This window comes from Podarcis gaigeae (genome assembly GCF_964106915.1).
Source record: "Podarcis gaigeae genome assembly, chromosome: 11".
NCBI lineage: Eukaryota > Metazoa > Chordata > Lepidosauria > Squamata > Lacertidae > Podarcis > Podarcis gaigeae.
In genome coordinates this window covers 64396249-64417937 of record NC_139687.1, presented here as the reverse complement: position 1 = coordinate 64417937, position 21689 = coordinate 64396249, and the positions used below count along the sequence as shown (strand labels likewise).

Genomic DNA, 21689 nt, shown 5'->3' with positions numbered 1-21689 from the left:
GTTGGAAGAAGACTGGAATAAATTTAAGATTTATCTACAAAAATATTGTAAATTATATGAATGTTAAGAAGGATGCTAGAATATAAACAATTGGGCACCATTAAGATAAAGGAAGTGATATATGAAGATAAGTTAAATTTAAGAAAAGATAAATTTTTAGAAATTTTTTAAAGTTATATTTAATTTTTTAAGATTTGAATGAAGGATATCAAAAATTAGAGATATAATATTGGAAAATTAGACAATAAGAATGGAAATAAGGGAATAAATTTGTTGGAAAATTTGTTTTTTGGTTAGGAACGCAGGGGCGGGAGATGTGAGGAAGTCCAAAGAAGTTAAGAAGACTATGTTAAAAGATATGTTATATTGTATTGTTTATTGGAATTGTAACTAAATTAAAAAATTATTAATAAATATATTATAAAAAAAACACAGAAAGCAGCTTTTGCTTCCAAAATAGCTCGCATTTGTACATGCCCCAAAGCGACCCCTTCTTTTCTCCCTCCAACTTCCTTCTCTGCCACGCTCACTGCTCTAATTGTTCTGTATTTGGTTTCCCCCTTTTCTTTTGGAATATTAAAAGCTGCCTTGTTCCTGGTCAGAGTTCTGACCCATCGTATGCCAGGGTCAGGCCTAGCAGGGTGCCACCTACAATTGGTACAAGGCAAAACGGAAAGCGCGGATACGCAGAGACAGAGAGAGAGAGAGAGAGAGAGAGAAAGGTGGAGAGGGACCAGGTTTCCCTCCTCCTCCTCCACCCAGCTAAGGAGATCTGTGAGCAAAGTTGTCCTTCTTCATCAGCCCTCGTGGATGGTGGCCTTGGGCGCCACTGGGCAGAAAGGTGGGACATAAATCTAACAACTGCACATGCATTCAAAGGTGGAACAAAGTGCAGGCAGGAAACTGGACTGATACCATTTCACTGAGAACATGGATGAGCCTCCAAATGGCATCTGGGATGCAAATCCCAAATGGATCCCAACTCCTGATCCCTCAAGGGACTCAGGTGTGGGTCTCCTAATCTGGATCAGGGTGTCTGGCTCCAGAGACAGCCAGCACCATGCCTGGACAGAGGAGCCTCCACGGAGCCAGCTGCCCCCTAAGCTGCCCATAAGAGGCCTGGGCAAATTCACGGAGACACAGGCGCTCAGTGTCAGAGGCATTATTCCCCCAAATGCCAGCTGCTGGTGGGCAGAGAGCTCTTGTGCTCATGGTTGGCAGCAGTGAAAATGGGATGTTGGGGCGAGATGGCTCTTCTGTGGCCTGATTCAGCAGGGCTCTTCTGAGGGTCTTGCGTTCTGTTCCCTCCTCCTCCTCCTTCCAGGCCTGCAATGTGATCACACCTTCTTCCTTCCAGGCCTTTGTCCCCCTGGGCTGCTCACCAGCCTGGGGGCTCCTGTTCTCACTCAACAGAGCAGCTTCAGGTGTTGGTTCGCAGCAAGGAGTGGGAATCCACAGCGCTATTTTGGGAAGGGAGAGGAGGCTTGGCGGATCTCAGGGCGACTGACAATGTGAGATTCGGAAAAGGTGGCGTGTGTTTATGTGTGTCCTCGACAGGCTGTCAGGCTCCTTGGCTTCCCCCCTCTTGCCTCCTTCCTCCTCGCTCCTGCAGAGCCTTCTCCTCAGCTAATGCAGGAACAAACAGGTACAGTCCGGTGACAGGTTCACATGGGAAGCTGAGGTTTCCCTGGCCCTGAGGCTCTGTGGCAGGAAAACGCCTCACGAGGAGAAAGGGGACTGGTTTGCCAAGTATCTTCAGCACCAGGAACTCGGCTGGAAGTCACTCTGCACAAGCCCAGCGCTGGGCCATTGCCAGTGTTGCAAAGGCTGTCCGTGGTGCACACCCAGAACACCCCAGAGACTCTCTCCATCTGTGGGGGTACAGTGGGTCTCTTTGCTTCCACGGAGGGCTCACCCACACTTCAGCTTGTCCTGCACCTAAGAAGTGTAAGTCTGAGCAACTTTGCCTCTGCCCCACCACTTCCCCCCAGAAAATGCTCCCTGCACTTCATTGGGGGGCTGCAATGAGGAAAAGAAGCCCAGTGCCATGGCGCCAGCAGTGCTGTTCGGAGCTCAGCAATGCTCTGGCTGCTCCCCTTTCCCGCTCCCTGAAAACATCTCTTTAGTGGGTGCTTTGCTTGAGTTCCTGCTTTTGCAGATTTCCAAGACAGATCGTGAAGCTGAGGCTCCAAGACTTTGGCCACCTCAGGAGAAGAGAAGACTCCCTGGGAAAGACCCTGATGTTGGGAAAGATGGAGGGCACAAGGAGGAGGGGACGACAGAGGATGAGATGGTGGGACAGTGTTCTTGAAGCTCCCAGCATGAGTTTGACCAAACTGCGGGAGGCAGTGGAAGACAGGAGGGCCTGGCGTGCTCTGGTCCAGGGGGGTCACAAAGAGGCGGACATGACTAAACGACTCAACAACAAGACCCCTTGGCCAGCTGGAAGAGCCACAGCAAAACAAACACACCCAGATGCTATTCAAGTGCCCAGACACTCCAGCTGGTCAGGCATCAGCTGCCCCCTGGGATGGGTCACCCAGAGAGCATCATGGCCAAGTGGGGAGATTTGAACCCTGGTCTCTCAGGTCCTAGTGCAACTCTCTAACTGGTGGTGTGTAAAACTCAGCCTGGCAACTCCAAGGTGCTCCCCGCCCCCGCCAGCAGACTAACTCCCCCCCCCCGCAAGCTCCCCACACTCTCCAAGTGGCAACTCTAAACAGGCAGCAGCTCTTGCTCTGCGATCATTTGGCTCGAGCTCGGCTAGCATACGCAGCTGCTGGTGCCCAGTTACTTACGGCATATTCAAACTGGAGGTTGAAGGCTCGGTCGTTGGCGCGAAGGTGCCTCTCATGCTCTGTGGAGGAGAGAGAAGAGGTTAAGACAGAGGGACACAAAATGAGACTTGGACACAGCTTGGAGATGAGCTCTATGTGGGGCTACCTTTGAAGGTGACCCAGAAACTGCAATTAATCCAGAATGCGGCAGCTAGACTGGTGACTGGGAGCGGCCGCCGAGACCATATAACACCGGTCTTGAAAGACCTACATTGGCTCCCAGTACGTTTCCAAGCACAATTCAAAATGTAGGTGCTGACCTTGAAAGCCCTAAACAGCCTTGGCCCAGTAGACCTGAAGGAGCGCCTGCACCTCAGACACTGGGGTCCATCTCCTGAGGGTCTTCTGGTGGTTCCCTCCCTGCGAGAAGTGAGGTTACAGGGAACCACGCAGAGGGCCTTCTTGGTAGTGGTGCCCTCCCTGTGGAACGCCCTCCCATGAGATGTCAAATAAACAAACAACTATCAGACTTTTAAAAGACATCTGAAGGCAGCCCTTTTTAGGGAAGCTTTTAGTATTTCATGAATTATTGTGTTTTAATATTTTGCTGTAAGCCGCCCAGAGTGGCTGGGGAAACCAACAAGGAAAGCTTCAAATTTGACCATATTTCTAAATCTTTTTTCACTTCCGTCCAACATTTTTCATAATTATCTTTAAATAAGTTTCCATTTTTAGCTGTCATATTGATCCCCAGGTATTTTACTTTCTTAACTACAGCCAGGCCTGTCTCATTCTGAAACCTCTCTCTTTCAATCGGTGTTAAATTTTTCTCTAAAACCTTAGTTTTTAACTTGTTCAATTTAAATCCTACCACTTGACCAAATTTTTGAATTAGTTCTAAAACCCTTTTAGTACTAGATTCTGGCTCCTGTAATGTCAATACTAAATCATCTGCAAATGCTCTTAATTTGTACTGTTTAGCTCCGACCTGTATACCTTTAACCAACTGGTCCCTTCTAATCATGTTCAGCAAAACCTCCAGGACCGCTGTTTATCCATGTTCTTAAACGCAAGTGTGGCCATGAGCTGCAACAGCTACACTCTGCCTCCAGCTGGCAATGCTTCTGAATCCCAGTTGCTTGTTTCCCGCAGGCAGAACCGGAGGCTGGACCAGATGGGTCTCTGGCCTGATCCAGCAAGCTCCTCTGATGTTCTCCCCCCCCCCAAGGTGTCTGTGGGTCCTGCAGCCGCTGGGGACCGGCTAGAGGTGGGATGCACATCCAGGAACGCCCTTCCTCTTCCTGCTTTACAAGCCACCTGCCGGGAGCCAGCACCACTGACACCAGGCTAAGGTCTGTGCAGAACTGATAAGGCCGGGACCCAAAGGTCTGTGCAAGCCAAGGGTGTCGCCTGGGACAAAGGTTAAGGGTGGAGGAGATAAAGGCAGAGCGAAGATGAGATAGGAGTCATAAAATGGGACAGGAATTGCAAGGAAAGCAAGAGATGGAGGACACATCAGGACACCTTCAACTCCCTCCCAAGGAGGGAGCTCTGGGCGTGGATCAGGCCAAAGGGGGCCCATCCTGTTCAGAGACCTGTTTTTGGCAGTAGCCAACCAGAGAGGAAGCTCAAATGCAGGACTAGCTGCAACAGCCACGTTCTAAGCCTCTTGCTGTTCCCATCCTGTCTCTGATCCTGGAAGCCGCATGCATGCATCAAGGCTCCTTCCACTGGGGGTCTTCTGATCCTCCTCCCCCCCTTTTCAGCTGCTGCTGACCGCTCCCAGTCTATTCTGGACTCCTCCTCAAGGAGGAGGAACCAAAGAGCGCCAAATCAACACGGAGGGCAGAAACCTGAATTTGGCAACCTCTGATGGAATCCCACCTACAAGGTGTTGAGAACCTGGAAGGGTCCTCTGCATGGCAATTCTTGAACCCCAGGGAGGGTGAAGGCAGAAAAGCAGAGCAGGGAGATTTCTGGCACCCAGCACAGAACTGAAGAGTTGGAAGAGTCACCAAGGGCCATCTAGTCCTGCAACGCAGGAATCACAGCTGAAGAAAACCCCGACAGGCGGACATCTCTGCTACAAAACCTCCTGCCAAGGAGAGTCCACCGCCTTCCAATGTTGAGTCAGAATCTCCTTTCTGGCCATTTGAATCCCTTGGTTCAGGTCCTACACTCTGGAGCAGCAGAAAAGAAGCTTGCTCCATCCCTAGAGATATCTGAAGAGGGCTCTCCTCTCACCGCTTCTCTTCTATGGGCTAAACTCCCTCACCTGTTCCTCCTAAGGCTTGGCTTCCAGACCTTCATCATTGCCCAGGATTCTTCTGCCCACAGAGCCAAGCCTGCGCCATGAAGCTGCTGAGAGACAGCAGTGGATCTCCTGGCCCAGGAGAGCTTGACGCCTCAAAGCACCAGCCGCCGCCATCCAGCCTGCATCTCCCACCAAGGCCCATAGAAAAGGCTCCACCTCATATATGAAAATCACTGCAGATGGTGACAGCAGCCACGAAATTAAAAGACGCCTGCTTCTTGGGAGAAAACCAATGACAAACCTAGACAGCATCTTCAAAAGCAGAGACATCACCTTGCCAACAAAGGTCCGCATAGTTAAAGCTATGGTTTTCCCAGTAGTGATGTATGGAAGTGAGAGCTGGACCATAAAGAAGGCTGATTGCCGAAGAATGGATGCTTTCGAATTCTGGTGCTGGAGGAGACTCTGGAGAGTCCCATGGACTGCAAGAAGATCAAACCTCTCCATTCTGAAGGAAATCAGCCCTGAGTGCTCACTGGAAGGACACATCCTGAAGCTGAGGCTCCAATACTTTGGCCACCTCAGGAGAACAGAAGACTCCCTGGAAAAGACCCTGATGCTGGGAAAGATGGAGGGCACAAGGAGAAGGGGACGAGATGGTGGGACAGTGTTCTCGAAGCTACCAACATGAGTTTGACCAAACTGCGGGAGGCAGTGGAAGACAGGAGTGCCTGGCGTGCTCTGGTCCATGGGGTCACGAAGAGGCGGGCACGACTAAACGACTCAACAACATCATCATATATGAATGGCTGCCGGGAAGCCAGGAGGGGATTCTGACTGAGCTTTGCCCATCTCCCTCCTCTGCCTTGGAGGGTGGCAGCCAAAAACCACCGCCCACTATTCTTGGGCTGAATCCATGGGTGTGACCTGGTCTGCTAACCCCCCTGGCATTTATCTCCCATGGCCAATGGGCTGCCCGAGAGCAGGCAGTTTGGGGTTCATAGTTAACGGTAAGTATAATCCCCATGTTTGATCTATCAATTGCTAGTTTGTGGGGTGCTGCAAAATGTGGGGGGGTTGCTGCAAAATGCTGCAGCCCCCCAAACCCTGGCAAAACTTTGGCACAGGTTTGGAGAGGACCCCACATTTGGGGGTTCAATGGGTCTGCAAAGGATGCCTCTCAGCCCCTTGCATTTAAGAAATGGGGCAGGAGGAGGAGGAGGCACAACGACTGTCAGGTCAAGAAGACCCAGATTTGAATTCCCCACTGAAACTCATGGCTGGGTCAGGAGATGCACATCAACCCACATATTTGGGAGGAAAGGCAGGGAGGTGGGGAAAGAGTGGGGTTTTTTGTTTTTTTTTAAGTACACTGGAGGGAATGACTCATCCAACCTCCGATTTCACAATGTGGAAAATAAACAAGATTCTCGCGGCAGAAACTGGAGTCCTTTCTCTCCGCTGCCCCAGGCAGTGAGATTTGGGAAAGATGCCACAGAGCAACATCTGGACAGTGGGCGGGACATCTGGGCTAGCGGAGGGGGCTGCTGCTGCTGCCAAACACACAAACTCAATGGGGCATGAAGTCAGCAGCAGCAGTGGTGGTGCGACAGGTTGCAACCTCAGCCCACCTGGTGCAAGAAAGGAGGAAATTGCCCAGGGCTGAGTTGGGCCTGCCTAGCACAGAGAAACCTTCTCCCCACCCAACTCCAGTGCAGGGTTGTGGTTGTGATTCACTCCAAGCTGCCTCCCTCAACGTAGAACACAAGAAGAGCCTGCAGGATCAGGCCAAAGGATCTAGTCTAGAATCCTGTTCTTGCAGTGGCCAACCAGAGGTCAAAGAATCAAAGAATTGCAGAGTTGTACGCCCCCCCCCCCCCAGGATCATCTAGTCCAGGGACAGCCAACTTCCAAGAGACTCTGATCTACTCACACAATTAAAAACTGGCAGGAACACGAAGAGGCGGACACGACTAAACGACTCAGCAACAAAGCAGGTGTTAAAATCTAATTGAGGTTTCTGAATCTTGGAATATCCAGGCTAGCCTTCTCGTAAGGGAAGGAGAGCCAAGGAAGGGGCTCTGTGGGGGAGGGCAGATGGGTGGGGCCCACCTGTTAACTCACAGGTAAGGGGGAGGACAAAAGCCAGAGTTTAGAGATGAATTTTGAGTGATGTTACCTAAAATCAAGGCAGCAAGCAGAGAGAGAGGCTGACTTCTGCTTGAATTCAAGGCTGCATCTCTGGGAGAAGCAAGACTCTTTTGGGGTGTCAGTGCTGTGAACCCCTCTTTCGCAGGCTCAGGCGGCATGTATGTGTCAACAAACCATTGATCATAAAGACACCAGTGTGTCTTCACTGCGCCTCATTCCCACGAACTCTGGCCAAGTGCCTGGAACCCCTGGAATCTCCCACCATTCAGAGATTGGGGCAGCGTGAAACACACATACGACCGCAGGCGCATGCAAGCACTTGTGGCATTGCGCCTCCACTCCGCAAGCGAGTTGTGTGCAGGTGGCACGAACCCCCTTCTCTCGGCCACAGATCTTCAGACCCTTTTCAAAAGCCATGTTCTTAAAAGATGCTCCCACAGGAGCCTCATAGTCTCTAAAGGAGGAGATGAAACCTTTAATTTTCCAGAGCTTCTTAAAATAGCACCGGTGCCGGTGGGAGAGGTGTGACACCAGTCCTGTCACAACAATGTGTTTAAGATTTCTATCCTGTTCTTACACTGTGGAGTGAGTGCTCAAGGATGCTCTCCGCGAGGTAAAATGTTGCGTCTAGTCCAACCTGCTGCAATGCAGGCTTTGTTTATTCCGCTGCAAGAGATAAGGCACCCTGGCACACTCGGACGCCCTCTTCCTCGCTCTGTCACCAGTGTCATGGCTGACACCTGGGTTCAAAGTCAAGGATCTGGGGGCAGCCCCACTCCCCAGCTCACTCACCCAAAAGGACAAGCTCTGGCCGCCCAGCCACAGTCTTGGCCCTCCTTCTCGAGAGGTGGTGGGACTCCAGAGACCTCAGAGCCATTTCTGGTTTGGCGGATAATGGCTGGATTCATCCGCAGGGATCCAGAGAGCCTTTCTCCAGAGCAGGGGGGCCAAGACAGGCTGCCTGCCCTCAGCGAGAGGGTCAATGATTAAACAGCAAGAGAGATAAGGGGAAATGGAGCCCAGGGCTTCCCCAGACAGCAGGGCTTTTGTGCAAGGAATCTGCAGGGAGGACTGAATTGCTGAGCACGATCCAGCAAACACCTCGGCTTCCGGGGGTCACAATGTCTTGGTGTTCCCCAGGAGCCCCTAGGGAAATGTGGGGGGGGGTCTTTCTCCCAGCAAGCAAAGCCATGGAGGTTGCACTATGTGGAAGAGGGTTGTGTGTCTCAGGGCCCTACTGGTCAGTGTCCATGTCATCTACAAGGGATGGTTGGCTTTTGCTGTTTTGTGTTTATGATTTTTACCTCTAAACCTCCTTGAGTCCTTATTAGGAGAAAAGGTGGGGTATAAATAATTATAATTATTTTTCACAATCTGATGTTTCATTGCAAGCCGCTCTGCATGGACTTTAGTGGAGAAATGCAGAGTGGAAGAAATGGAAACAAGCAAAGGCATAAAGAAAAAAAGAGGCAACTCTCTCATGCGCCCAATTTTTGTGCCATTTAGGAGACTTGGGAGAAGTGCAAACAGGCAGACACCCGCCACAGCCACACCATCTATGCAGAGCAAACTTAAAGCACTTAGTCCCTCCCCCAAATCCTGGGAACTGCAGTTGACCTCCTCACAGAGCTAGAGTTCTCAGCACCCTCCGTAAATCCCAGATCCCTCTGGTTAGTGAGCTGGCGCTATGGGGCCCTGACTCAAGTCTACTTTAGCGCTAAGAACAAATGCTGTTATTTATTCGCACCTGTCGAGACCCAGGAAAGGAGGGCATCTAAACGGCGATATTGACGGCGGACACCGTTCTCACTCATGAATGCAGCATCTGGCGGCACCGTGGGAAGAATCTACCCCATTTTGAAGAAATCAGTCCAGGCAAGAGAACTCCATGGCGCTGTGGGCGGGATTGATTGGCAGGTGTCTCTCACTTACTAAGGAGCTAGAGGTCCCCTGCAGAGAGGAGGGAGGGAGGGAGGGAGGGAGGGGGGCAGCAGAAGCGTTATCCATTCGCTCACTTACACGCAAAAACTGTGGTCACATTACCGCAAGCCGCCACTGCTTCCTCTACCTGGTTCTAACTCCCGCCAACTACGTGGGAAGTTGATGGGTCTCCCAGAGTGATAAAGAGGAGGGACTGCGCCCCCCCCATCTCCCTACCTACTGGGAGGTCAAACCCAAGAAGGACCCTCCCCATGAGAGGAGCCCAGCAGAGGCCACAAGCAAGTCACCTGCCGCAGGTGACTCAGGTAAGGGATGGAAAGGACCCCCTTGTCCCAGGGTAGTCCTTCAGAAGCCATCTGACTGTTCACAACTAGCCATACGGGGGGGGGGCTGGTGGAAGCTGTAGCCCTTAGAGCAGAGGATGCCAGACATGATGTTTGGGCTCAGGAGAAGGCTCTGGGAGCTGGGGGCGATGGGGGGGGGGCTTGGATCCTTTGCACTTTGCATGCACATTGTGTCCCAGATTCAACCCCATTGAAAAGGTCTGGTGGTGTAGGGCTGGCAAAGGACCTTCCTGCGACCCAGGTCTTTGACAGCTGCTGTCAGTCAGCAGAGACACTCCTGAGTCAGATGGAGCAGGGCCAGGACTCCATAGAAGGTGGCTCGCTGGGTGGGGTCTGCTATTTGTGTTTCCCAGAGATGGACCACAGATGACTAGCACAGGTAGCTGCAGGCAGGTGGGCTTTTCCTTCGGAGTAGCCACTTTTGTGGCAGGGATGCTTCCAGGGCGCCTTCGAGGCTGAAGTGACAAGTCCCTGCAGGAGGGGTGCTCCTGGTGTAATGGTGGGAGGTCCAGCTAGGTAGCCCAAGGACTTGTGCCCGTCAACACCACCCACTGCAAAGCAGAGGGTGGTCTCCTGAAGCCCCGCAGCTCTTAGACCAGCTGCTGGGATTGGAGCAGGGGAAGCCTCATGGTGTGCCAGAAATGATCTCCAGACTTTTCCTGGGAGCTCTTCTTTTGCCATCATCTTGGTTCTGGAAGTGGGGAAGGGATGGAGGAGATTCCCTCTGAGCAAAGCATGGGATTGATCCAGGAGAACCTCATCAAAGCTGGACTCAGGAGACCTTCCAGCAACTGGCCCAGGAGACTAACGGCCGACAAGTCCCTTATGCTCCCCACAGAAGTCCAGAATACAGCGGCAGTGTGGTGGGAGGTCTTCTTGTTGATGCTAATGGTGCTGCAAGCAGATGTATTCTGTCTGAACCCCCAGGGACAGCCTCCCTTTCCCAGGACAAAATATTCCACTTCACTCTGGGGTGGAGAAGGGTCACTCTCATGCCCTGTGCAAATATTTATGCAGGTGGGCCAAGGGACTTTCCTGCTTCTCTGTGAGATTCCCAGTATCTGCCCTGCCTCCCCCAACCCCCAGGCCACCTGCACATCTTTGGAAGCCCATCTCCTCCTCTTCCTCCTCTTCTGCCCTTTGCCACTCCTAGGGCAGAAAGCAAAACCAGCAGCTGCTTCGCTTCCTCCTGGAAGCCCAAATGCCATGCAAACAGCACCTCCAGCAGCTGCAGGCTTCTGGTCAGCCTTAGCCAACCTAGTGCCTTCCAGATGTTCTGGACTCTTAGCTTCTATCAGTCCCAGCCAGCCTGACCAAGGCTCCCTTGTGAGAGCCAGTGTGGTGTAGTGGTTAAGAGCAGTGGACTCGTAATCTGGTGAACCGGGTTCACTTCCCCGTTCCTCCACATGCAGCTGCTGGGTGACCTTGGGCCAGTCACACTTCTCTGAAGTCTCTCAGCCCCACCTACCTCAAAGAGGGTTTGTTGTGGGGGAGGAAGGGAAAGGAGAAGGTCCAGTCGTGACCGACTTTGGGGTTACAGTGCTCATCTCGCTTTACTGGCCGAGGGAGCCGGCGTACAGCTTCCAGGTCATGTGGCCAGCATGACTAAGCCGCTTCTGGCGAACCAGAGCAGCGCACGGAAACACCGTTTACCTTCCTGCCGGAGTGGTACCTATTTATCTACTTGCACTGTGTGCTTTTGAACTGCTAGGTGGGCAGGAGCAGGGACCGAGCAACAGGAGCTCATCCCGTCACAGGGATTCGAACCGCTGACCTGATTGGCAAGCCCTAGGCTCTGTGGTTTAACCCACAGTGCCACCCATGTCTTTTGAGACTCCTTAGGGTAGTGATAAAGCGGAATATCAGATCCAAACTCTTCTTCTTCTTCTTCCCAGGCATTGGAGAGCCAAGCCTGAAGAGTCCAGAACATCTGGAGGGAAGGAGGTTGGGGAGTTCCCCTAAGAAGCAGAGAAGGTGTCCCATAGGAAGCTCCCAAGCACCCCCCCCCCTTCCCAGGCTGGTCTTTGCTTTCTCTCCTCCTGCTCAGATCCACACAAAGAGCTGTTGGGGGGGGGGGGAGCAACACGTTCATCTCTCCAAAGGAGAACCCAAACTCCTGCTGCAGAGTTTCACAGCACCTTGTTCCCACAAGAGGCTCAGTCCCCTCCTAAATATCCACATCTAAAAGAGGACAGGAGGAAGGAGGTGATGCTCCACCTCGGCTAAGAGGCTCTTCTGTTATCAGTTGTGCCTCCAGGAGGGACTGGCTGCTCCTTGCATGGCCTCAAGGGCACAGGCAGCGACTCCTCCTCCTCCTCCTCCTCCTCCTCTTATGTTGGGCAAGGGCCAAGTGGGGTTTTCCATCTTCCGCCGGCATCCTTTGACTTTCCAGTAAATGTCTCTGCTGGCCTTTGTTCTCTTCGAAAGCCTTTGCTCTGTCCACCTTTTCCCATGAAGCCGGGATAAGTGCGAAGAAAAGCCGGAAACGGTCAAGGCCGAGAAGGCTCAGCCAGAGGCCAGCCAGGAAACAGACAAACCCCTTTTCATCTTCCAGCTCCAAATGTGGGAATAAATAGATGTGTTTGCAGCTACGCCAAGGCAACAAGGCCAGAAAGGGGAAAGGTGAGGGGGCTCCTGAAGGGGCTTTGCTATACGGGAAGCTCTTGGTCTTTGCAAGGCAGCTGAAGAAGCACTATAAATGGCTCCTAGCCAGGATGACTCTGCTCTGCCTCCCCAGAGAGGCAGCAATGCTTTCCCCAGTTTCTGGAAATGGCAAGAGAACTTTTCTGCTTGAATGCTGCTTGCAGGTTTCCCGAAGAGGCACCTAGAACAGGATGTTCGGCTAGAGGGATCACTGGCCGCGTCCACAGACTCTTCTTACATTCTCATCTTTCCTCGGCTGCAAGCCAGGGCTCGGCTCTTCTGCCGCTTGACCCATCATCACATGCTATGGCCACCAGGTCACAGAGGCCAAAGGAGGCCCAGCTGTGGCCCAGCACAGCCCCATGCCAGCCTTGGGCAGGCCCTTCGCTAGCTGGGCTGCTGGACCTCAGAGAGACTGGTATGGTTCTGCCTCGGATACTGTGCTGCTCACCATGGTCCCCCTGAGGCTTCCTGATTCAGGAGCTACAACAAGGCCTCTTTCTCATAACTCACAGCATCTCCTCGGAGCCGGAGCTCAGGGGAGGTTGGAGCAGAGGAAGCTGGCGCCAGCCCATCTTCTGCACCTGCTGTCTGGCAGGGTCTCTGCCTGGGTCTTTCCAAGCCCTTCCTGAAGATGCTCCTGGCTGAACCCAGGACCCCCCCCCGCATGCAAAGCTCTAGCTCCCATTGAGCTCAGGCCCACCCCAAAACTGTTTCCCACCCGCCTGGCCTGAGGCTACAGAACAGGCTTCCACCCGCCCCCCACCCAATCCTTTGCAGCATTAGGGGTTCTGGAAGGGGGAGAGGAGGGGGACCTACTTCAGCTCAGACATCCTGCGCTTTCCTTCTGGATATTTGCTCTTCTCATCTTTCCCCCCGGCTGAATCAGCTCCGAATCCCCCAGATCCGGGGTCCCCAGACGCTGTCATACGCAGCCCCCCTAAATTGTAAACATACATTTATTGGAGGTTTCCCCAGGAGAGCAGCTCTGCCTGGCCACTCTCTCCAGCCACGGATGGGTGCCATGCACCCTCTCCTGAGCTGGCAGGATGTGGGGGGGAGTCTGAGGAAGAGAGCGCTGGGAAAGTTCTAAGAAAGGGAAAGTCAGTTGGTGGCAGTTGGAAGGAAAGGGAGGCCAGGAGAGACTGGAGGGCGGAGGAAGAGGAAGACAGGAAGGACCCAAAAGGGGGCTTGCAAGACACGAGATCTATCCATGGCGTCACTGTTACATAATAAGGGTGTTTTGAAAGCCACTTGAGCTCTGGCTCATGTGTGCTATCGACTGCTTGCGTTTAAACTGTTTTAAACCACAGCACAAAGAAATATAGGTAAGCTTTCCTTGGAATAAAGATCACTGGGCAGCCTTGAATCTCCCCCACCCCCACCCCCCAACTGATGGCTGTTGGCTTCACACAAAACTCGTGGTTTCCTATTGGGCTGCTCTCCTGCAAGAAATAAGTTTGGGGTGAGGGGTGGGTGAGAAATAAACCTTGCAGGAGCAACCAAGCCCCACTTTCCCTCCTGCATGAAAGGGGCAGACCAATTTCCAAACACCTCTTGGCCAGGGCGAGGGCGAGCGAAGGGGGACTTTGCGTGGACAAGTCAAAGGCTTTCAGAGGAGGAATCAGCAGGCAATGATCTGGCAGGTTGCACAATTTCCTCCCTTCTTGCTTAAGCTGCCCATTGAGCACAAAACGAGAAATTCAGCCTCCCCACCCCCCTCCCAACACACACAAACCAAAATGCACTGCCGGAGTTCATCTTGAATCACAGGGTGGGGAGGGGGCAGCCCTGAAAGCCCCCCAAGCCAGGCCACGTGCAGGAAGCCACTTTGCTCAAAGCCACAGAAGAGCCCTAGGGAGAAGGTCTCCTCCTTTGCTTCCCAAAGGTCCAGCCCCCCTCTCGGACGTGGTCCTTGCAATTCCCCACCCCAAAGAGCCAGAGCAGAAGTGAGAGGCGAAAGGGAAAGAGGCCAGGCTCTCTGGCTGGGCCACAAACCGCCTTCCACTTCCCCTTTCCCTGCACATGTGGAAGGTTGGAGATACAGAAGCCCTCGCTGGGCATTAGCGTCGGAGCTCAGTACCCCTTGCTGCTTCAGAGAGGGCAGTGCTCCTGCTCCACCCCACAGCCTGCAGAGGAAACCTCTGCAGCAAGGAGGCTGCTGGGCTCATGCAGAAGCTGGGGAGGACGGAGCAACAGAGCCAGCCCTTCCACACTCAAGGCCACGCTCCGTGGCGGCTCAGCTCTGCCTGCTTAGTGAGCAGTGCCAGATTACCAAACAGGCAGAGGAGGCCCTGGCTGATGTGCCCCACGGCAATAGATCAAAACAATATTGATTTGGTCTTGAAAGAAAAAATTAAAAATTAAGAGATGATTTGGGAGGGGGTCCATGAGATTTCAGCTGCCTAGGGGCCTCCACAGGGTTTAATCAGGCACTGATAGTGAGAGGCAGCCCAGCTGCTGGAAACCACAGGAGGGGCTGCTTGAGGGTGCCCCATTGGGGCCTCTGGCTGGCCACCGTGAGAACAGATTCCTCCATTGCAGGGGGTTGGACTAGAGGACCCTCAGGATCACTTCCAACACGACAATTCCACGATTCCATGAATTGCAAGGGCTCATTCCCCCGGCCAAAGCGACTGGACCAAGCCCAGTGTCCCGTGTACATCTCTGCAACCCACAGATCTGATCTCTCCGGGAGAGAAACCCCCTGCCCCCCACCCCTTGTGGGAAGGGGCTGCCTACCCAGCCTCCTGGGCACATGGCCTGGGCTCCGCGCTCCAGGCAGGGAGCTGTAACCAGACGCCCGGCAGGCGCAGGCTCTGCTCTGCCGCTGGAGAGACGGGTGGATGGAGCGCCAGGTGGCAGCTGAGTCTGCAGGGCATCCGGGCAAGAGCCAAGGAGCGGTGCCCACCGCAAGAGTCCAGCTCGCTTACCTTCCAGCCGCTTCTTCTGGCCGGACCCCAATCCGAAGAGCGGCATCCCGGCAGATCCTTTCAGCAGTCTGCTCTGGAGTTCCTGCAGAGGGAGAGAAAGAAGGATCTTGACTCCAAGGTGCCTCTTGCCTCCCCAGCCAGCTGGCTCAGCCCTATTTCTGAGGAAGCAGACACAGTTCAGGGGGCAGGTACGGTTACAGCACCACGAGGAGGAGGAGGAGGAGGAGGAGGAGGAGGAGGAGGAGGAGGAGGAGGAGGAGGAAAGTGGCCGCCTTGCTGCTGCTCACCTGTGCTACTCACTTTGCCTCGCAGCAGGTGACTGTGTGCTGCAGCCCACCTGGGGGCCTGTTGCTCACCTGTCCTCCTGCCCAGGTGTTCAGCGTGGAGAGGCAGGGGGGGCAAAGCAACACCCTCCCGGCCTCCCCAAAAGGGCAGAGCAGCCGTACGAGGGCAAGAACAACACTAGGACCCCCCTGCCTAGTGACCTCAGGCAGGTGCCCTCAATGAACCCTTTTGGACATTTTTGCTTAGGCAAGCCTGTCGAGAGATTCAGAAGGCCAGTGCAATTTTTAACCTGCTTTGAGTCTGTTGCTGCTTTAACTTTTCAGAAGTCTTAAATCGTTGTTGCCAATTCTTCTTATGATAATTTTGTCCTTTCCGTAAACTAATTTGAGGGTTTTTTTTAAACAATCAAACAGTATATACATTTTATGAATTAAAAAAGAAAGTGAACAGGTCGAGAGATAACTGTCCTGAAATGCAGTGGACAAGCCTTCCAAGCAATATGATGCTGAGAGAACCCCCCCCCCCCTCACCAACATGGAGGGATCTGTTTTGCCTGTTGCCGGGAGCTCCTCGTGGGAAAGGAGCAGTAAGCAGCAGGGGGCCAGCAAAGGCAGCTGCCAACACCCTGCCGGCCCCCAGTCCGCCTGAAGGCCCCTGCAACTCCTACAGCAGCACCCGGCCCCCCATGCCTGCCTGAGACCCTCAGGTAGTTGAAAGAGGCAAAAGGCAGTTGCACCCCAGCGGGAAGCAGGGAGAAGGGTGGTCCACAAGGCAAGCAGCTGTTGCAAGGAAGAGCTCCACCTGCAGATCACAGCGAGAAGCCAAATCTCAGGTTGCCAGGAGTTTCCTGGGCAGCACCTGAACTCCTTGAATTGCAGAGTTGGAAGGGACCCCAAAGACCATCCAGCCCAACCCCCTGAAATGCAGGAATCTTGGCTCAAGCATCCCTGACAGACGACTGCCCAACCTCTGCTTGAAAACCTCCAGCAGAAGGAGAGACCACCCTCTCCGAGGGAGTCCAATCTGCCTCGCAAGCTACTAGCCCTCAAGGAAGACCAAGCAGCCAGGTCAGGGCAGAGGGGTGTGTGTGGTGCTAGTCGTCCTTTGCTCCCCTCCCCTCCCTTCCCCTCCTTTCCTCTGTCCTCTTAGTCTTCCACCCCCACCCTCCTTGCCCCTGCCATAATTGGGGTGGGGGGACAGGGGCCCTTCACCTGCTCCCAGGACCAAGCAACCATCAGATACAGAGACACCAAGAGGAGGGAGGAGGAGACAGCCACCGGCAGAGCTAAACTGAGGCTTCCTCATCGACAATTTAAAGGCAAATGGGATCTCGCCTCCATCCTGGGGCAAATGGCCTCGGTGGGGAGGGGGTCTCTGGACCAGGGCAGGGGCAAAGCCTTCTGTATCCCTGCCCCACCCTGCAAGAGCCGCCCTCCCTCCAGCTACAGGTTTTCGTCTAGTGTTTTAACTCCGTTATACGGTTACCTGCCCTGAGAGGTGCCAAGTAACCAGAGCTGACCAGGCGTCTGCCACCCCTTCCGAGACAACCATCTGCAGTAACAGGAGAGCCCAGCAATTAAGGGCCTACCGTTCCCCTCCAGTGCGCAGGGATTGTTCCTCTGCAGAACCAGAGAGAGGGGGAAGAATAGGCAGCCGGGGCCCAAAACAGATTTGCACAACGGCCGCGATGTCGCCGCTAATGGCGCTTTAGGACGTGGTGGCAACTAGCCCTGCTCGGCTCCAACAGGGAGGGAAGCCCCCAGAGACTTTGCGGAGGCTAGAACCAGACCTGTCCAGAAGGCATAATAATAATAATAATAATAATAATAATAATAATAATAATAATGATGATGATGATGATGATGATGATGATGTTATTTATACCCCGCCCTCCCCAGCCAAGACCGGGCTCAGGGCAGCTAACACCAGGTATAAAAACAATTGATTAAAATACAACTTAAAAACAAGATTAAATACAACATTAAAATGCAGCCTCATTTCAGTAGAAACTCAAATCAAAAACTTTTTGGGAATGAAAACGTCAAATCTTCACCAAGGCCAACTATCCAGACTGGACCAGAAAAAAGCCAGGGAAGTCCCCAAATAGGAGTTCCATCACAGAAGGAGAAAGGAAAAAGGAAAGCTTTGCTCTGCTTCTGGAAGGGATTGCAAACCACATTCCGGACACACGATGGGAAGCAGGGCGAGAGTGCAAGGACGTCCGGGGAGAGCTGGTCCTTGACCCCCCCCCCCCCACAGTAGCAAGAGAGATGCAGCCTGTACTATTTTCCAGGGCCTGCTAAAAACTATGAATTTGCTCTTTCACCCACCCAGCCCTCCTGATTCCTGGGTACCAGACACTGGATTTAGCATGTTAAGGTCAAGCCAGGCTGGCCTTTCCTGTTCAGGAGATCCCTTGGGAGGGGCTGTTAAGCCCTAGAAAACTGGACTCTTAGAAGAAAGGGGCAGGGAGGGAGGAGAGGAGGGGCTGAGGACCCTCCTAGCATTCAGGGTGTTGGAGATGAGCAGGGAGGGGCAACAGTTTTGGCTGTGCCTCATGCATATCAGAGATGCTACCCTGGAGCCTCTCGCTGCTTGGAAGGGGGGGCTAGCAGTGTATAGTTGATTTGAAAAGTATTGACTGAGGAGACACCCTGATTTAGAAGGCCTCTTGCAAGAGGAAAAAGCAAAGCAAATATCTTCAGTAGTTTTGATCGGTATTTGAATAAAGAGGAGGTATATTTTAAATATATTTATGAGACGTCCACTACTTTGGGATTGAGATAAACAGTGTATAAACAATCCATTTGCTTAAGAGCCAAACTACATTTTAAATGTTCTCTTCCAAAGAACAAAATTTATTCCCTTTATTCACACAAATCAGCCGAAGCCATTCCCAAGTGAGCTCAGTCAGTCAGTCAGTAGCTCAGAGGGAAATGGTTAGCGGTCTCTGTGACGAACAGGAGCTGTTTTTGTGATGCTCCATAGAGTAAATGAGAGATTCCACTTCTGTCATTTGAAATGTTTTGATAAATTGTTCCATTCCTTGGTCTAGCCTTGCTGCATCTCTCATACGCATTAGGATGAAGAAATAATAAATTATCCAGTTGAGCGACATCTGCCTGGGAGCAGCGTGGAACGTCTCCTTTTTTGGAGATCGCACCACTGTCCAGGGTCGGCTCCAGCTCTGGTCGCGTCACCAAATCTATTTTTAATTTTCCGTTTTGCACATCTTTTTGCCGAAAGAAGACTCTCATGCCCTTTCCAAGATGTCCTTTCAAGCATTTCAGACACCGGCAGCTCCAGCAAATATTTTGTTCCACTTGCTGCGGTAAGACTATAATTTTGGCAGAACCAAAACCCAGCAGGCCAGAAATCCAGGTCAGTTAAAAAATAAGGAGGAGTGGAGGCCAAATAAGCAGCATTTCTGGCCGCTTAGAGCTGTGTGGATCTCTGCCAGAGAAATGATACATGTTACACCTCTTTAGGCAGGGACATTTCTGACCCTAAACTTCTGCTGCCCTGCAGGATATCTTGAGGAGAAGAAAGGCTTCAGGAGGAAGCCCAACACAAATCTGGAGTGGAGTCCCTAAGGTGGTTGGATGGCGCCTTGAATGCCTCCTTCAGGCAACTCTGGCAGCCAAGCTGGTGCCCAACATCTCCCTCTGCTTCCCTGAGGACCACATGAGGGAGGTCGAAAGGGGGTCTTGTCATCTGGGCAGACCAGGACCTCCAGATACACTGCCCGGGCTTGCACCCCAAGGAGGTCACTTTGGTGCTGCCAAAGTGCGCGCACTCCATTGTCTTCCAAGACAGGCAGATGCCAACAATATTATTCATTAAATTTGTTCATCTTGCCTAGGACAACCCAAAGTGACTTAACATCCCACCCACTTCCAAAAGGCCACAGAGAGTTAAAGGCCAAAGGCCAGGCGACAGAGGGAAGTTTTTGCCTAGTGCCTAAAGATATAGAACGAAAGCACCAGGTGAGCCTTCCTGGGAACAGCAGCCCAGAAGCAGGAAGGCGTGAGGAATTATAAGGCTTCTCCTTTGGCCTGGAAGGGGGAGGCAACAAGCGCTGCTTTGGGCTGCCTGGGAATCGCCCGACAGTGCGGAAGGGGAAGAGGAATCGAGAGGGAAGAGGAGGCACCTTCACTTTCTGACTTGGAGAGGCTGTTTTGGTTCTGCCTGTGGCTGCCAGAGAGAGGAGAAAGGCTCCCTTCCAACCAGGAGCTTTTGGCTATTTGGTAGAATTTGCCTTCTGCATTACGAGGAACTTTCTCTTGGACAGCGGAAGGCTCTCCCTTGGAAGGTTTTAAGTAGAGGTCACCCGTCAGAGATGTTTGGGGGCTTGCAATTCCTGCATTGCTGGGGGTTGGGCCAGATGAGCCTCAGAGGTCCCTTTCGACTCAATGATTCCCCTCGCGGTCCCAGAAATAGGAAAGCATTTGGGTAACATGCAAACTCTCATTGTCAGCCAGTCGGATCAAAGGCAAATGACTGAAACAGGTGGGCAGACCTTGGCTTCACCAGCCAGGATGCAGGTGCACAAAAAGGAAACACACACACACACACACACCTCTGATCTGAGGAGGCCTGGGATTAAAGCAAGGCTCTGCCTCTTATCCAGTCCCCCAGCTTTGGGCTTCTAGCCACATTTTTCTTCCCCAACTTGGCCTAAGCTCCACTGCCTTGTCAAGCCAGAAGAGTAATTTGGGGAGGGGGTAGCTCCCCTCCCTGGCTGGAACTGCCAAGTGGAAGCCTGTCTCTTCCCAGGGGCCTTCCAGGACCTTCGTCCCAACCCCAGGGCATCCCCCTCCCAGGCAGGCCCCCTGATCCAGGGGCCCCAGGGGGCTCCCCAACTCTCTCCCTCCTCCACCCTGCCTCCTGCTCTCCCTGCCAGGGAAGACCCAGGATCCTGGCCGCATAGCAAGAGCAAAATCAAGGGGAGCAGAGCGGCACCCACGGCAGCCAGCAAAAGCCGACTCACTTTTCTGTTACACACCAACCCGCATCAGAGCTAGACTGTCAGCAGGTCGTGCTTGTAAAAACTCCTTTGCGGTTCCAAGCAGGGAAACCTGCATCCGCCAGAACATCCCAAGGGCTCAGGAGGAGACCTGCGGCCCCCACATGCCCAGCTGACCCCAGGCCAGGGACCTGCCTTGGACCAACATACCCTGCTCGCGTCCCTGTCGCTCCTTTGCCTTGACGCCAAGACCCTCTGCAGGAGCCCAAACATGTCCCCTGGCATTTGGAGAGGGGCTTCTGCAAAGGAGACAGGGGGCACAGCTCCACCGTCTGACACCCCCCCCCCCGCAAAGCTCCTAGATTTGCTCTGGCTCTGACGCCCTCCTGGAAAGGAGGCGTGGGAAGAGAGTTGCCCAAGCAGCGGCTCCTCCTCCTCCTCCTCCTCCTCCTCCTCTCAGACAGCAGCTGGGCCACATCTGGGGCTGACAGGAAGGCAAACAAGTCACCCCAGGAGCTCCCATCTTACCCTGCAAGGCGTCGCCTCCCAGCAGCCGGGCTGCTCACTTCCTCCGCCTCCATGGGCCCTTTGCAACTTCCAGATGTGTCAGGCGCTCCACACACCCCCAGTCCAAACCCGACTCTGCACAGCGTGGAGCCAGTTGTGGGGAGGGGAGCAGAGAGGGGGCACAGCTATGGGGAACAGGAGGCACCCCAGACCTGCCGATTGGAGGGGCTCAGAGCCAGGCAAAGGCCGGCCAGCTCTTCCAGGTCCCGGGCAGAGGAGTTGGGCTCTGCAGAGTTTCCTCCTCCTCTTTGCTCCACTCTGTGGTCTTGGCCTGGGGCCAAAGGCTTCTGTCAGCCCCCCCCCTCCCCGCCGCTTCCTGTAGATAGGGAAGGGTGCTTGCTTCCTTAAAGCAGCTGCAAGGCTTTGAGGGAAGCCAAGGACCCGGGCAGGCAGGGACCTTGCAGGCGAGGAGCCTGGAGCAGAAGGACCAAGAGGGAGGGGGCTCAGGGGCATCCAAGCGAGCCAGCCGCCACTCTGGGAAGCAGAAAAGAGGCACTGAAATGAGCCAGGGGATGGAGAGGCTCCCCAAAAGGAAAGGGACTTCTCAGTTTAGAGAAAAGGCAAGGGAGAGGCAACATGATAGGAGTTTACATATTGATGCCTGGCCTTGAGAAAGGGGACGGAGAAACGTTCTTCTTCTCCATCTCTCCCAACACAAGAACTCGAGGGCTTCCACTGAAGCAGGTTTGGAGATGCAGCCCGGATCAAAGGCAGTCCTTCTTCATGCAGAGCAGAGTTCAACTGAGGAACTCCCTCCTGCAGCAGACCCTCCCAGGGTCCCTGTTTTCCAGGGACGTCCCTGATTTAGAGAAGATGTCCCGGTTTCTG

General features: G+C 53.3%; 1 protein-coding gene across 1 annotated transcript in view; it reads right to left on the bottom strand.

The window, feature by feature from the left end:
- The window catches only part of LOC310827069 (phospholipid-transporting ATPase ID-like), a 76057-nt gene extending 55315 nt beyond the window's left edge, over positions 1-20742 (bottom strand). The window contains exons 1-3 of the mRNA XM_083702649.1: positions 20505-20742; positions 15044-15125; positions 2799-2857 (exon numbers count right to left, since the gene is read on the bottom strand). Of these exons, the coding sequence (XP_083558775.1) occupies positions 2799-2857; positions 15044-15125; positions 20505-20579 (216 nt within the window). The 5' untranslated portion in view covers positions 20580-20742. The remainder of the gene's footprint in view (positions 1-2798; positions 2858-15043; positions 15126-20504) is intronic.
- Between the last annotated feature and the right edge of the window lie 947 nt (positions 20743-21689).